Source organism: Drosophila rhopaloa, unplaced genomic scaffold, assembly GCF_018152115.1.
Source record: "Drosophila rhopaloa isolate 14029-0021.01 unplaced genomic scaffold, ASM1815211v1 contig_163, whole genome shotgun sequence".
NCBI classification, from domain to species: Eukaryota; Metazoa; Arthropoda; class Insecta; order Diptera; family Drosophilidae; genus Drosophila; species Drosophila rhopaloa.
In genome coordinates, this window is record NW_025335043.1 from 2,985,432 (window position 1) to 2,999,049 (window position 13,618).

General features: G+C 44.0%; 7 protein-coding genes across 9 annotated transcripts; 4 read left to right on the forward strand and 3 right to left on the reverse strand.

Annotated features, from left to right (window-relative positions):
* Nucleotides 1-313: 313 nt before the first annotated feature.
* Nucleotides 314-2,138, forward strand: LOC108039225 (pyridoxal kinase). Its single transcript, XM_017116160.2, has 3 exons — nt 314-738; nt 807-906; nt 1,117-2,138. Exons 1-3 carry the CDS (start codon nt 637-639, stop codon nt 1,827-1,829), a joined length of 915 nt encoding a protein of 304 aa, XP_016971649.1. The 5' UTR covers nt 314-636; the 3' UTR covers nt 1,830-2,138.
* Nucleotides 2,139-2,222: 84 nt separating this feature from the next.
* LOC108039228 lies at nt 2,223-2,779 on the forward strand. Its single transcript, XM_017116162.2, has one exon. It carries the CDS (start codon nt 2,266-2,268, stop codon nt 2,773-2,775), a length of 510 nt encoding a protein of 169 aa, XP_016971651.1. The 5' UTR covers nt 2,223-2,265; the 3' UTR covers nt 2,776-2,779.
* Nucleotides 2,780-2,839: 60 nt separating this feature from the next.
* LOC108039224 (kinesin-like protein KIF18A) lies at nt 2,840-7,800 on the reverse strand. The gene is made up of 5 exons (XM_017116159.2): nt 7,335-7,800; nt 6,187-7,267; nt 3,730-4,516; nt 3,199-3,330; nt 2,840-3,138 (listed from the first exon to the last, which is right to left on the reverse strand). The coding sequence occupies exons 1-5, from the start codon at nt 7,637-7,639 to the stop codon at nt 3,032-3,034; spliced, it is 2,412 nt and encodes an 803-aa protein (XP_016971648.2). The 5' UTR covers nt 7,640-7,800; the 3' UTR covers nt 2,840-3,031.
* On the forward strand, nt 5,016-6,041 carry LOC108039227 (ribosome-recycling factor, mitochondrial). Its single transcript, XM_017116161.2, has one exon. It carries the CDS (start codon nt 5,087-5,089, stop codon nt 5,849-5,851), a length of 765 nt encoding a protein of 254 aa, XP_016971650.1. The 5' UTR covers nt 5,016-5,086; the 3' UTR covers nt 5,852-6,041.
* A 501-nt stretch (nt 7,801-8,301) lies between the features above and the next one.
* On the forward strand, nt 8,302-11,208 carry LOC108039229 (protein FAM76A). 3 transcript variants are annotated; one of them, XM_017116163.2, is made up of 6 exons: nt 8,306-8,519; nt 8,817-8,881; nt 8,953-9,066; nt 9,395-9,488; nt 9,723-10,136; nt 10,450-11,208. In XM_017116163.2, the coding sequence occupies exons 1-6, from the start codon at nt 8,433-8,435 to the stop codon at nt 10,846-10,848; spliced, it is 1,173 nt and encodes a 390-aa protein (XP_016971652.1). In that variant the 5' UTR covers nt 8,306-8,432; the 3' UTR covers nt 10,849-11,208. The 3 variants fall into 3 exon arrangements, with proteins under 3 accessions (XP_016971654.2, XP_016971652.1, XP_016971653.2); XM_017116164.2 differs by lacking the exon at nt 9,395-9,488 and having other exon boundaries at nt 8,308-8,519; XM_017116165.2 differs by lacking the exons at nt 9,395-9,488; nt 10,450-11,208 and having other exon boundaries at nt 8,302-8,519; nt 9,723-10,046.
* LOC108039230 (adrenodoxin-like protein 1, mitochondrial) lies at nt 11,105-12,342 on the reverse strand. The gene is made up of 3 exons (XM_017116166.2): nt 11,805-12,342; nt 11,666-11,717; nt 11,105-11,603 (listed from the first exon to the last, which is right to left on the reverse strand). Exons 1-3 carry the CDS (start codon nt 11,917-11,919, stop codon nt 11,252-11,254), a joined length of 519 nt encoding a protein of 172 aa, XP_016971655.1. The 5' UTR covers nt 11,920-12,342; the 3' UTR covers nt 11,105-11,251.
* A 94-nt stretch (nt 12,343-12,436) lies between these two features.
* On the reverse strand, nt 12,437-13,446 carry LOC108039213 (heat shock protein 67B3). Its single transcript, XM_017116141.2, has one exon. It carries the CDS (start codon nt 13,239-13,241, stop codon nt 12,642-12,644), a length of 600 nt encoding a protein of 199 aa, XP_016971630.1. The 5' UTR covers nt 13,242-13,446; the 3' UTR covers nt 12,437-12,641.
* Between the last annotated feature and the right edge of the window lie 172 nt (nt 13,447-13,618).

Here is a 13,618-nt window from a genome sequence, read left to right on the forward strand (position 1 = left end):
ATGGCAGTATTATGGAAGTACAATGTTAACGTTATTCGAAAGTAAGTCAAAGCAGACAATACGAATAAGAATCCTTTTTTTGTTAGTTACTTTTAAAGTTGGGATTTTTGTATTGTTTTACAAAATTTAATATAATAATTTTCAAAATTATTTTTTTACGATTTGCATTATTAGTTTTTGAATAAGTTATTTTTATCCCTGACCGATCCAGATCAATTTTCTGTGTAGTTCGATAGTTGTAACCGATATTTCTCCACATCTTGTGGGTGCTTTTTGGCCACCTGGTAACACTGCACCATGGGGGTGGTGATAAAAGGGGGCATTGTAATGGATATGATTGCATTCCAAGGCCGGGCAATGAGGACTAGTTAATCGAATAGACATCCAATCTCTTATAATTTGTTTACACGTAAAAAACAGTCCACTCACTGTTTACTCCCGCAATCGCGAGAGGCAGCCCACTCATCGGTTATCAGTTATCAGCTGGGGAAGCTATGAATTCCCGCTCCCTCGCTGATAACACGGTTAAGATTATCTCTGTGTGCGTTTGTGACTTGTAGAACCGGTGGTAGCTCCATTCGCTCATTGATCGACGGTCACTCGACGCGAAAAGTTCCACGGAAAAGCGTAGAAAAAATGGCAGAGGCATCTACTCCGGGAATCAAGCGGGTTTTATCCATCCAGAGCCATGTGGTCCATGGCTATGTGGGAAACAAAGTGGCCACCTATCCCCTGCAGGTCTGCTATCTAAACCTCTATCTCCCGAGAATTTTCACTCACTTTCGCCAGTTACTTTCTATAACTAGTTGCTGGGCTTCGATGTGGACCCGCTGAACTCGGTGCAGTTTTCCAATCATACAGGCTATAAGACCTTCAAGGGTCCCGTCTCCAACGAGAAGGAATTGGGTAAGATCAGTTGTTGTCAGTGTATATGTACATAAATACTTTGAACTTAAAGTTCCTGATTAAGCAATAGATTAGAATGCTTTCGCTCTTATTTAACTCTAAAACTCTATCTTTAAAAACTTCAACCTAAGAGATATATCATAATGTCTTTAATCCTAATGAACAGAGAGTTATAAATCTTTAATCATTACTAACCTTGATCCCTTGCAGCCACTATTTTCGAGGGTTTGGAGGAGAACGAACTGTTGCCGCTGTACTCGCACCTGTTGACCGGATACATCGGAAATCCCCTGTTCCTGCGACAGGTGGGTCACATTGTCAAGAAGCTGCGACAGGCGAATCCCGGTCTGGTGTACGTCTGTGATCCTGTCATGGGCGACAACGGGCAGCTTTATGTGCCCAAGGAACTGCTTCCCGTGTATCGGGACGAGATTATTCCCCTGGCGGACATCCTCACCCCGAATCAGTACGAAGTAGAGCTGCTCACGGAGAAGGAGGTTCGCAGCGAAGAGGCCGTTTGGGAGGCAATGGATTGGTTCCACAAGCGCGGCATCAAGACGGTGGTCATCTCCAGCAGTGATCTTGGACAGCCCGGCATTCTCCGGGCCTTCCTAAGCCAGGTGAATGGACCCCGCCTGGCCATCGATATTCCGAAGCAGGGCGGCAAGGATCTGGTCTTTACCGGCACCGGGGATCTCTTCGCCTCCCTTTTCCTAGCCCACAGCCATGGCAGCAAGGATATAGCCAATGTCTTTGAGAAAACCATCGCCAGTCTGCAGGCGGTGATCAAGCGCACGGTGGCTGCTTTGCCAAATGAAGGAAATGGTCCCGTAAAAGCAGCCGAGCGGGAACTAAAGTTGGTGCAGTCTAAAGTGGAGATTGAAAAACCCCAGGTGCTGCTTAAGGCGCAGCGACTAAACTAAATCGGAAGAGAAACAAATCAGATGAACGATTACCTTTAATATATGTGCTCATTGTACTTGTTCACGGACAATAACCTTTTGATACCTTAAGATCAGCATTTGTATGCATTGTTATAACAATATATTATCATTTTAAACATATAGAGTGACAAGTTAAGTACCATAAATAATTGATAAACCGCAGAGATCAAATATATACCTATGCTCATGATGCGGACAAGCTTTGATCCCTTAAGTTACACTTTTATAAGCATTATTATACCTATTAACTATACAAAAATAAATATATATATGACCATTGTAAACTAAGAGACAGGCTGATGACATATCAAAAGACTCAAACGATACGGTTCTTGCCCTTGGCGACCAACAGGTGGCTATATAAGATTGCAGTCAGCCGGCGAGAAAAACAAACCGAATATAGCAAACAGAAGATATGTGGCTGCCGCTTATCTTTATAGCCTGTCTAGCCGGCGTGAGTGGATCAGTGGGGGGTGAGGGAAAGCTGCCAGTGGAGCAGGCTTTTGTGCCCCGCTACACTCCGGTGGCTGAGAGTAAGCGACAGGATCTGGAGTTACCCGCTAAAGGAAGTCTTGAGCTGCAGCAGAGACCTTCCGCAGGCGATAAGAAACCCTGGCGACGAGTGGAGTACGGTTACGATGGCGTTTCTACGGCTTCCTGGGCTGCTCCCTCGCCTCCGGCAGCCATTCTTTCCATCCTGAATCCCCTGCTGGCACCAGGACTGCTCCTTCTGGGTGTAAACTTAGGAGCCCTGCTCTATATGCTGCTGGGCCTCCTGGGACTAGCTCCCCATCGAAGCGGCAGCTCTAGCCGGGTGGCCTCGCATCCGGATGCCAACCCCCAATTCTGGCCTGACGATCAGACCTTCTACCGCCGAGACAGACACAATCTGGGTGAGGGCAAGGAAACGGCCGTATATTTTTAGATATAGCGCGTAACGCAAAGCTTTCTTTCAACTTATCAAAACGTATATAAAAAACGTACATAAATAAATTCAAGGGTTAAGTAATGGGTCAAAAGAACTGAAAGCGAACGGGCGTAAGGTTGGGAAGGTTAGTGTACTATCTATATCTATGGTTATAGCTATGGTTAACTTAAACATCGATATGTCTCGGTCCTCCCAGAAGGAATGGTAAATCAAAGGAAACGCAAGTTGAAACTAACTAAACGAATGAGTACCCCTACTTCTTTAGGCGAAACGAGGCTGCCCGATTGAATTTGACCAAAGGCGGCTCCTTACTCGACGATCCAAGTGGTTTTCGCGTCAGTGTAGAGGTGCCAGAAAGTGCTGCAAGAGAAAGACGAAATTATTATCATGCATAAGGTCAATAAAGTATGTTTAACTCACCTTTGGCCATCAGCGCTCGAGGACTCTTGCGCACATAGTTGGAGTTGTATTTGACGTTCTCCTTGGCTAATGAAGCCGCTGCCAGCGTTCTCTTAAGGCCTTGGGCAGTAAAATGATTCGACTTGAGCAGAGCTGCAATAAAAAACATAGTTTAGCGGTTGAAATTATAATTCAAATTAACTTATACTACTCTCAAATGTCCAGTCCATTTGCATTCTTATTTAAAATCAATTTAAAAGTTTAAAAGAATTACAAAATAAATATAAATAAATATTTAATAAGATTGTAGATTGGTGATCAACAAATCATTTTTGGTAATTTTGCTCTTTCAAAAAGAAAATTAGTTCTTCAAATAAGTATTTGAGAAAAATATATTTAAATTTATGATTTAAATTTATGAATTTAAGATGTGTATAGATAATAAGAAGCATTTGTAAATCAGTATTACTCAAAAAACCCTTCGGAAAATAAGAAATGTTCCCGATATGCTTTACAAATACTTTTTTATACACTTAAACAGCAAAACCCTACCCTTCTGGATCTTCTCGTTGCTGCCGCGCACGTTCTGTTCGGATAGCAGATCGCTGACCATGCGCTGATGGACCATTCTCGGCTTGGTGACCGTCGCTGTGAGAGGTTTCCTGGCACTACTGCTAGAGGGCCCAAGGACCTGCGTCTCGTTAAGGTTGCGCGGCCTCTTAAAGGTCATGTGAAGTTCCTCGGATTCCGATTCTGTGTCCTGGCTGTCGAATTCCTCCATGCTTAAATGCAGATCGTCGTCGCTCTGTGCGGCCTGCCTCTGTCGCTTTTTGGCACTGGCCGTAAGGCTGCAGGATGGCTCTTCCTCTTCTTGGGCACTGCGCAGCGCTTCAGGCACCACCAGCACATCCATCTCGGCCATTTTGGTGTTGGCCTCGGAGTCGGCAAACCGCATCTTCCGCAGCAACCGTTCGAACACCGCCTCAATCTCCGGCGTTAGCTTTTGTCCATCCTCCAAGCGGTCGTACGTCTGGTTAAGCACCTCGCAGGCTGCTCGGAAGGACTTCCGCATCAGGTCTAAGTTCTCCACCAGTTCCTGGTTAATGGCGTTCACATGGCTGTTGAAGATATTCTGCTTGGTCAACTGTAGCTCGAGATCCTTGTATTTTACGTATACGATGAGGATCTGGTAAGCCTTCGACTTGTTCACCTCACGCTTTAAGCTCTCTAGATTCTGGTACGCACTCTCCATTTTACTCAGCCAGGTGGGTAGCTCCTCCTTGTACTTCTCCATCTGGCTGGTTAGAGTGGTCATGTAATTAGCAAAGCGCCGATAGTCCTGGGAAATATATGCGAGGTATTAAAAAAAGTTTAAAAATAATTATCTTTATCATACTTTATGTACTATAAAATTTGACAGACAAACATTAATTAGGTATGGTTTAAATTAAACAACAACTATATACATACAACTAAATTATATTTAATTTAAGATCGCTTTATTTTCTATTTAAAAAAAATCGTTTTATTGTGCAAGGGCACATCATTTTTCCATTTCATTGATCACCTACATTAATTAAGTTACAAATTAAACTGTCTAAAACTACAAAATACTTTCTACAGAGTAAAAACCGTCAGAAAAATAAGACAGTTAAGTATAAATTAAAGTTAAGCCAAATGAAACACAAATATATTTTATATAGTCCAAAATAACTATTTTGATTAATTATTTTGAGATCAAATGTGCTACTTGATTATTTTCAAAATACCCCGCCAACGTTAACCTTACGTTACGTAGGAAACTCTTACGTTTTGAGCATTGTTACGAATCTGAAAAAACAGCTGATGCAGACCAATCAAAAATCACTGCCGCATTTAATCTAAACAAAATAGCTTAAATTTAAATAAAATGCTGCGAAATGCGGTGCATTTAGCTACCCTAGGGGTGCGCCAGACAAAAGTGACGAACACTTTGCCAAGATTACCACTAATCCTGAAAAGTAATCCACAAGACGCGACAAATCTGCAAGTGGCGCGCGATTATGCAAAGGGCAAGGACAAAAAGAAGGAAAAAGGCGGCAAGGGAAAACCCGGCAAAGTGGAAATCAACGAGCAACAACTGCGCGAGATTCTCAACCTGGATGGCCTGAACAGCCAGATGCAGAAGTCCGTGATGCAGATGAAGGACGACTTTGTGAAGCACCTGTCGCTGCGTTCCACCAGCGGTTCCATTGATACACTGCGCATAAAAGTCGATGGCCAGGAGCACGAGCTGCAGGAACTAGCCCAGATCTCTCGGAAAAATCCCAAGACGATTATAGTAAACATGATTGGCTTTCCGCAAACGATTCCCGATGTCCTAAAGGCCATAGAAAAGAGCGGCATGAACCTGAATCCGCAGCAGGATGGCACCACTTTGTTCATACCCATCCCGAAGGTCACCAAGGAGCACAGAGAAAATCTGTCCAAAAATGCCAAGGCTTTGTTTGTCAAATACCGCGATGCCATTCGTGGCGTCCAGAACGAGCACATCCGCAAGCTGAAGAAGCAACCGGAACTGGGCAAGGACGACGCCTTTGCTGCCCAGGCTCAGGTCACCGCCATCGCTGATCGCTTCATCTCGGAGGCGGACAAGATGCTTGAAAGCAAGCAGAAGGAACTGCTGGGCGAATAGAACCAAGACCAAGACTGATCCCGCTCCAAAAGCCTTAATAAATCTAAATACATTATTGTTAAACAGAAATTCTATTATGAATTTGAGAAACCGATCTTTTTCCCCGAACTAAAAACTAAACTTTTATGTACACAGTTTCCAAGTTTTCTTGAACTGATTATTATAAAGTAAAGTAATTAATTTTCTCTAATCTTTAAAATGTTTTTTGTAGCATTTTAAACGTCGCTCAATGATCTTGAAAATTAAAGGAAAATAGTAGCTAGTTCTTCAAAAATTATAAAAAAGCTGTTTCTTAAGCCTAACTCAAATTTATAAATGTGAAAACGTTAACTTACCTCCTGACAAATCCGCTGGTCCACGCACATCAGTTTCCTGAACTCCTCCAATTCTTTTTTCAGAGTCTGCCTGTAGTTGATGTTCTTGATCTTACTGCGCATACCGAGGACGTGCTCCTGAAGCTGTCTGGCCGCCGAATATACAGCGTCTATCTTGCTGTACCACGACTTGAGCTCCTGCGGATCGAAGCCATTGCTGCCGGCGCGCTCCAGTTGGGTGGCCTTGGCCTCCAGCGCCTTGTTCCGCTCCTTGAGTCGCTCGTTTTCGGCCACCACCTCGTCGATCTTCTTTACATAGAACTCGGTGGGCATCTTAGACTTCAGGACGTTCTGCTTCAGCGTGGTGCGGATCTTCTTTGCCCGACTGGCGTACTTTAGGGTGTTATAGGTGTCCTCGTAGGTCAGCGAACTCATTGAGACATTGGCCACCATCAGCGTTCGGCAATTTCCGCCCAGCGAGTCCTTCAGAATGCGTGTCAGGTTCGAGTCGCGGTAGGGAATGTGCTTCAGGCCATCGGCTAGCTTATTGATGCAGTTTCCCAGCGCCAGGAGACTTTTATTGATGCTGGCGCCCTCCTTGAATCGGACTCCAATGCCCTTGGTGCTTGCCGCCCTCTCACTGCCCGCCAGATCGATCATGGACAGTTTTACTGTCCTTTTGGTGTCCGTTTTGCGCTCTGTGATCCGGATGTGCACCTGGAAGATTGCATGTGACCGGGAACTCTCTGCATTCGCATCTGTAGGGTGCTGTGTGCGATGAGAGTTGCCTAACATCAGCATCTTTAGCAGCTCCTCGGCACTGTAGATGGGGGTCAGGCAAAGACCACTGACCACCACACCATTGCTGTCCTCGCGAAGCTTTAAAGGACCCGATTTGGTCAGGAGATTCATCACATGTTCGTTGTAGACCTCAAGATAGGAGACTCCCACATCGAACTTGCGCACATCGCTCTGGGACTGGATCTTATCAAATAGATCTCGCATGGTGAGGAAGGTCAGACCCGGATGAGCTTGGCTGCCCAGCATGGTAAAGGTTTTCCCAGCACCAGTGGCTCCGTAAACAAAAACTGAGCAATTGTATCTAAGGTGGGTACGGGAAATCAAAAATTAATGTCAGTTTAGAAAGGTATTTATAGGGTATTACTAACCCATTTAGCACTGCGTCGACCAGCGGCGCCGTGCACTCCTCGAACAAATCCTGGTTGGAGTTGTCTATATCGAAGACCCTATCAAACTCCATGGTCAGCTTTTTGTTCATCCGCTTGGTGATGTCGCGATACGGCTGTTTGGCGCCCTGGAAGAAGAACTCGTCGTCCTCCTCGTCGGGATCGAAAAGTATCGCCGATCGATCCATCACCTTAATAATACTCCGCTGTTTTTGCTCCAATTCCCGGACATTATACGGCCGTACACGCACCACCACTTTAATATTCGTATGCTGCTCCGAAGGCATTTTTTATTTAATGCTCTCTGCCCTTTTAGATTTCCCAGCTTTTCTCGGCTTTCGTCCTTTTTTTCCAGTTTCGATCTCCTCGCACATATAATTTTCTCGTACAGCCTGAAGTGATCGTTGTTGTTTGAATCGGGACTATCGGCGCTTGCGCTTTGGGGGCATCTTTATCCAATTTGCTTTGCGCGCTTGTTCTCGATTTTGAACTGTATTTCCAGGGTAGCTTTGGCGATGATCGATAGTTCTGGCAGGGCTGCAACATTAGATTGAAATAAACATTTTATGTATTGTTAACTGTTTAAAATTTACAGGGAATATTCTACGACTAAACTATATAAATAACCCAAATTGCATAATAGTTCCGTTTCATAAAAAAAATTATCTATATTTGAATACCATGTATTTTTGTATCAATCCACAAAAAATGCAAGACAAATTTATTTGTGAACCAAATTATTATAATTATAAAGTTGTAAGATAAGTTAAGTTATTTTCTTTATTTAATAATAGGCAGAACACAATACATTGACGACATTAAAAGTGGACGTTGAATAGAAAATGTTAAATTCTATACAAGTTGAAATTTATATCCATTAAAATGCAACACAAGTATCGATAACTATGCACTCAAATCAATATCGATGTGCTGCTTATCGCTTTAACCATCGCCTCCCCTACCATCGCTAGCAAAAAGAACCATTTTATTTAAAGGAGCAGAAACAACAAGTTTTTTTAAGATCCAGCACAAAATAGAAAAAGCCAGAATTGAAATCATAGCCGCCGAACGCCAAACAGAATGAGTGCAAAAGTATTATTCGCCTGCTCCAAGTGTTTTTCGCGCCATCCGTACGAGGAACTTTCCTCCGGCCAACAACTATGCAAGGTTCGCATTTCACTCAAAAAAAAACTTAAAACAATATGCAAAATTCCAAGCCGTGCCGACGCCAAACGAAATGCAATGTCAGCATTCAGTGTGTGTTTTTGTTTGTTTGTTTGCCAGCGAGAAAAATGACGCGGCGTTGGCCAAAAATTTTGCTGCGCAAAACCAGAGAAAATGCAAACGGCAAGAAGAAGCAGCCAGGCGTCGCGTCTAAAAATGAGTTAAACAACAAACAAAACAGATAAACACATATAACGACAGTAATAATAATAAACCAACGGATAACCTTGATTTTTGCAGGGCTGCCGCGGTTCTACCTCAGTTGGTAAATGTACTTACTGCCGCTCGGAGTTTCAACCCGCCACGTAAGTACGATAATGTGGAGGCTATAGCTTATACCCACCTTATACCATATATACATAAATATATTCCGCAGCAAATCACAGAGTGCCTGCAAGAAGTGCGAACATTATCTGGGGAAGTACGGAAAGCCCAGTGCCTGCGAGTGCTGCAAGATTGTGGCTGCCTTCGGGGGCTCCAAATGCATGCGGTGAGTTGTGCCGGCATCGGCAGATCATATTCTATATAATCCGTAAGCTAGTAGTCTTTTCCGCTGAATCACAACGGCCGTGTAACTTGAATGCACAATGCAAGAGCTTCGAAATTTGATTACTCTTTAATGGAAAAACCATAAGCAGCTATCCCAAACCCAAATTGTGCCTTCAAAGTACATGACTTTGCAGATACTTCTTCACGATCTCTATCCTTGGAAGATCATGCAATACAACCGTCTCTTATGAACGCAAAACATTTCTCTTCTTCTCTTTTCTGCCTGCCAAACAAAAACAAACCATAACCCAATCCGCATTGAAATATAGATGCGCCAGCTACGAGGCAAAGTATGGACCGCCGGTGCAATGCGATGAATGCAAGCTGCGATCAGCCTTTGACAGGCGCGACGAGAACAAAAAGGTCAGCTCACAGCTCAGAGAAAAACTAACTGGAGGATTTCTCACCGCGGAAGCAGCCCTTAATATTAAAACCCTAAACTTAAGCCTAACGAATGTAGAAACTTGAGCGGGGTGAACTGTACCCGAGAGTCATGTACTTGCGTTCATAAGAGACCGTGTTTAGTCTAAGATTGTACTACCTAAGCCCTTACTGTGAACGCTGGTAAAATTTCGATTTACCTTTTGTCGCCGGCAGGTCAATGGCAAACTCCTTTGCTGGCTGTGTACCTGCGCCTACAAGCGAGCACTGCTTAAGGCCCAGCAGGAGGGCCGAATACCCATGTCGAAGAAAAGGCCACATGAGAAGACCTCGTCCTCGCACAGAGACAGTGCCGCGGCCAAGAAGCCTTCGCGCAGCGAGTTGGGCAAGAGCGGTAGCGGTGCCAATAGCTCCGGCGTAAACGCTGTCAGCGGAGCCGGACTGGATCTACCAGACAAGATATCGCGAGGAAATGGGGGGAACGGGACCATCGCAGCACCCGCTGCAATTACCGTGGACACCAATTCGTCTGATCATGTGGTGGCCATCACATACTTAAAGGAGCGCATTGCCAGCCTGGAGAAGCGCTTAAATCAAAAAGACAAAGAACTGCTCGAGAAGGATAAGCAGGTGGGTTTAGCAAAATAAGGGTGTGAGCAAAAGGTTTCATCAAATTTGCGGAAGTAACTTTTCACCCTACAATCTTTGTACCTACAAAGTTGATCTGCATCTGTCAGTCTGGGAAATACCATCTGTCATAATTTATTTTCGGAAACCAGTCTGCTAATTCTCTATTATTAATTATAAATATGTGATGCTTCAGATCTTGTGATTTTAATATTTTGTAGCAGTATAGTTTTCTTAACTTACTGATTTTGTACACTTCGAATAAGAATTTTAAACAATTATTAAACTTTGAATACCTTATAAATCTCTCCAACAGCTAACCGAACTGAAGGGCAAGAACTTCGAGAAGGAGAACGACATGCGCAACCGACTGAAGGAGGTGGAGAGAATACACGACATGAAGGTGGATAACTTGAACCGCAAGATTGCCAGTGTGCTTAAGGAATTGGCCGTGCTTAAGAAGAGCAGCAACAAAAAGACCGCTGCCCTAAGCAAGGCTGAGAAGGAAGCCATCAAGCGGGAGAATCTCTCACCCAAGGAGGAGATTCTGGCGGCGGCGGTGCCGGAGAAACAGATCAAGGCTTCGTCGGAGCCGGCCGATCTTGACAAAGACGAGAAGAGTCGTGATCGCGACGAGGAGCGCAGCGAGCAGGAGGATCGGGCCAGTGTGCGTTCGCGTTCCGGCTCCAGCAGCCCCACGCCTTCGTCCAACTGAAAGGCACTCACTTCCAGCTGCAGGAGCGGCAGGCCAGGATTCAGGATCTACAGAGTCTGGATGCCGCACCTTTTTAGTTTTTCGCTATACAAATTTATATTTTTGTACTTCTGCTTTAATTGTAATATAGTTTTACAAGATTGTTTCATATCACCCTTTTTTATGACGATCATCCCTGCCGCCCAAGCCCTGTCCTTTCCTCCCTTCAAAATGTATCCCAATCATCAGTTAGAAAATGTAATTTGATAGGCTCAACTTAACGAATTCTTCTTTAGTTTAATTCACGATGGAACAACACAAAACCGAAGCATTGTTTACATCTTAAGAAATATACAAGTTGGGAAAGAACCAAGAGCGGTATTTCAACAGTCGTTATAAATAATTATATGTGATAACAATAATGTTAGTGCGGCTTGGGCTTATGCCCATCGACGTAGAAATTCCTGGTGGCTTTGGGCAGCTCCAGTTCCATGCCCTCCATGCTCTTGGCCAGGAGTATCTGGCAACCGAGGCGGGAGTTTTCGCGTAGGAATGGCGCCATGTCCAGCAGGTCGTCCTCCTTTTCCTCGGCCTCACTTAGCTTCTCGAGGAAATCGTGGTTGACGTACACGTGGCAGGTGGTGCAGGCCAGCGAGGCCTCACAGGCACCCTCCATTTCGATCCCATGGCGATGGGCCAAGTATAAAACATTGTCGCCCACTTTGCCCTGGACCTTGGTGCGTTTTCCATCCTTATCCACATATGTGATGTTTACGCTGGGTTTGAAGAGGATTCTCTGGTTATTCGGTGTATACTTAAAAGCCCTTCAAATACTCACATTTCTTCCGGGGACTTGGGATCCTGCCATTCGAACTCGCCATGCCGCCGCGCTGTAAAGTTATCCGGATTTCATAATCTCAGTGTGAGTTTTCATATCAAAACATCAATGGTTCTACGGGCTTATACGGTCTACTTACGTATTGTGGTGTGAAGAGCATTTCTGGGTGTGTAGAACGCGGGCTTGGCAATCTGTTTACTAATTAATTTGCAGGAATTATGAAGTGCGGATCGCCGCAAAAGTAAACAAAACATTTTTGAGGTTACAGTGTCAGCCGGAGATGGCCGATTTGCGATATGTCACGGGTTCTATCAAGCAGATTATAATCATAAATTAAATAATTATGTTTATCAATTAGTATCTTTATTTAAAAAAAAAACCTTAAATATCAATTGTGCTTTGTTTTATTAGTTTCTTCTTAGCCAATACTTTTTATTGAAGATGTTGTATTGGAAAATCTGGAATAATCGTTTTTTGGGAACTGTGACTAAAAGCAATCGAACAATCGATTTCTAAGCTTTGGCGGGCTTTCATTTAAAATTCAAGAAGTTTATTTGAATACATCAGGGAAAAGTCAAGCTAAAGCTTTTTTAAGTAGGATTGACATCTGGGAACCTTATTTAAATATGCACAGCTTTTAATGCGCGCATAATTGAACAAAGGAAGTTACAATATTGTACATAGAATTTGAAATTCAAAGATACAAAAATTGTGTGCCAGATATCTTCATCTTATCACTCTGTAAAATATATAAATATTAAAGACGTTAAATAACTGAGACATTCATATTCCTTTATTAATACTTGATTTCGATTAGTCTTAAAATTGGATTGGACTTTTAAAATGTAGCTAATATTAAATAAATTAATAAATATAGTACGATGCGTGCGCAATTTTCGTGACTTTTTTAGTGCAACGATGAACGAGAGTCTTGGGAAATCACTTGGCTGCTAATGCTGCTTTCTTTAGGGGATCTTTACTTGGTTTCTGGAACTGGAGCGGATGCTGGAGCAGTGGGCTCCTTGTGGCCATTTCCGTTCTGGAAGAGATCCGATGGACCCACATGCTTGATGGGTATAACCCGCTCCTTGAGCTCCTCCTTGGCAATTAATGGAGGAACTGTTATGTTAAGAACTCCATCCTCCGACAAGCTGGATGCAATGGCATCCGAATCGTACTCCTTGGGCAGTGGATAACGACGAACAAAATGTCGCGAGACGTGACCATGATCGTCCTCGCGCTCCTCGTGTTTTCCCTCGACAACGATGCAGTCATTGACCAGTTTGACGGTCAGTTCACCCGGTTGAAAGAGTCCCACATCCAGGTGTACCTCGAAGTTCCCCTTTTTGTCACGGGCACCACTTCCACCCAAAGCAGCCAGGTCCCCGATCCTTTTATTGGCCACCAGGTGATGAGCATGTGCACCCATTCGGGCAATTAAGCCCAGGGTGTGCAAATCCAGATCATGGTGTTGCCGGGAATGCAATCGCCTATACATACGATTCGGGAACATATCGTGCCCATAGTACATGGAGTCCGGCGAGTCCAAATTCAAGACAAATGGAATATCTGGCATTTTTCCTTGCTACTTCTCTGTGTATCTGGCGGAAGTTCGATGAACCGACGACCTGTTTTCCTTCCAAAAAGTGTCCAAGGGTTGATTTGCCAGCGGGGGTAGAATTCACTATGTCAGCTGCAAATTTGCGCACAATTTACCTTGACTTTTCCGACTCAAATGTGGAGTTTTACGGGTTCGCTGCACCCTTTTATAGGAGCTGGAAAAGCTTTCCCCACACCACCGAGCTTTTCTGGAGCAGCAACTGGATGTTTCGGTGATGTGATTCTGGGGAGACATCTGGGAACCTTCTGGTGGCCAAGCTTTCGGATGTACCGCTGGCCAAACCGCAGACAGCATTCGAATTTGATCTGCTATCACGTATGCGCTAGTACAGT

Coding starts and splice junctions, on each gene's coding strand:
- LOC108039225 (XM_017116160.2), top strand. CDS start 637: ATGGCAGAGGCATCTACTCCGGGAATCAAGCGGGTTTTATCCATCCAG. Junction 739..806: donor TGGCCACCTATCCCCTGCAG/GTCTGCTATCTA, acceptor TTCTATAACTAG/TTGCTGGGCTTCGATGTGGA. Junction 907..1,116: donor CTCCAACGAGAAGGAATTGG/GTAAGATCAGTT, acceptor GATCCCTTGCAG/CCACTATTTTCGAGGGTTTG.
- LOC108039228 (XM_017116162.2), top strand. CDS start 2,266: ATGTGGCTGCCGCTTATCTTTATAGCCTGTCTAGCCGGCGTGAGTGGA.
- LOC108039227 (XM_017116161.2), top strand. CDS start 5,087: ATGCTGCGAAATGCGGTGCATTTAGCTACCCTAGGGGTGCGCCAGACA.
- LOC108039224 (XM_017116159.2), bottom strand. CDS start 7,639: ATGCCTTCGGAGCAGCATACGAATATTAAAGTGGTGGTGCGTGTACGG. Junction 4,517..6,186: donor ACCAGCGGATTTGTCAGGAG/GTAAGTTAACGT, acceptor TATATTTCCCAG/GACTATCGGCGCTTTGCTAA. Junction 3,139..3,198: donor TCGAGCGCTGATGGCCAAAG/GTGAGTTAAACA, acceptor TTTCTCTTGCAG/CACTTTCTGGCACCTCTACA.
- LOC108039229 (XM_017116163.2), top strand. CDS start 8,433: ATGAGTGCAAAAGTATTATTCGCCTGCTCCAAGTGTTTTTCGCGCCAT. Junction 8,520..8,816: donor CCGGCCAACAACTATGCAAG/GTTCGCATTTCA, acceptor TGATTTTTGCAG/GGCTGCCGCGGTTCTACCTC. Junction 8,882..8,952: donor TCGGAGTTTCAACCCGCCAC/GTAAGTACGATA, acceptor TATATTCCGCAG/CAAATCACAGAGTGCCTGCA.
- LOC108039230 (XM_017116166.2), bottom strand. CDS start 11,919: ATGTTTTGTTTACTTTTGCGGCGATCCGCACTTCATAATTCCTGCAAA. Junction 11,718..11,804: donor TGCTCTTCACACCACAATAC/GTAAGTAGACCG, acceptor ATAACTTTACAG/CGCGGCGGCATGGCGAGTTC. Junction 11,604..11,665: donor CCCAAGTCCCCGGAAGAAAT/GTGAGTATTTGA, acceptor CTTCAAACCCAG/CGTAAACATCACATATGTGG.
- LOC108039213 (XM_017116141.2), bottom strand. CDS start 13,241: ATGCCAGATATTCCATTTGTCTTGAATTTGGACTCGCCGGACTCCATG.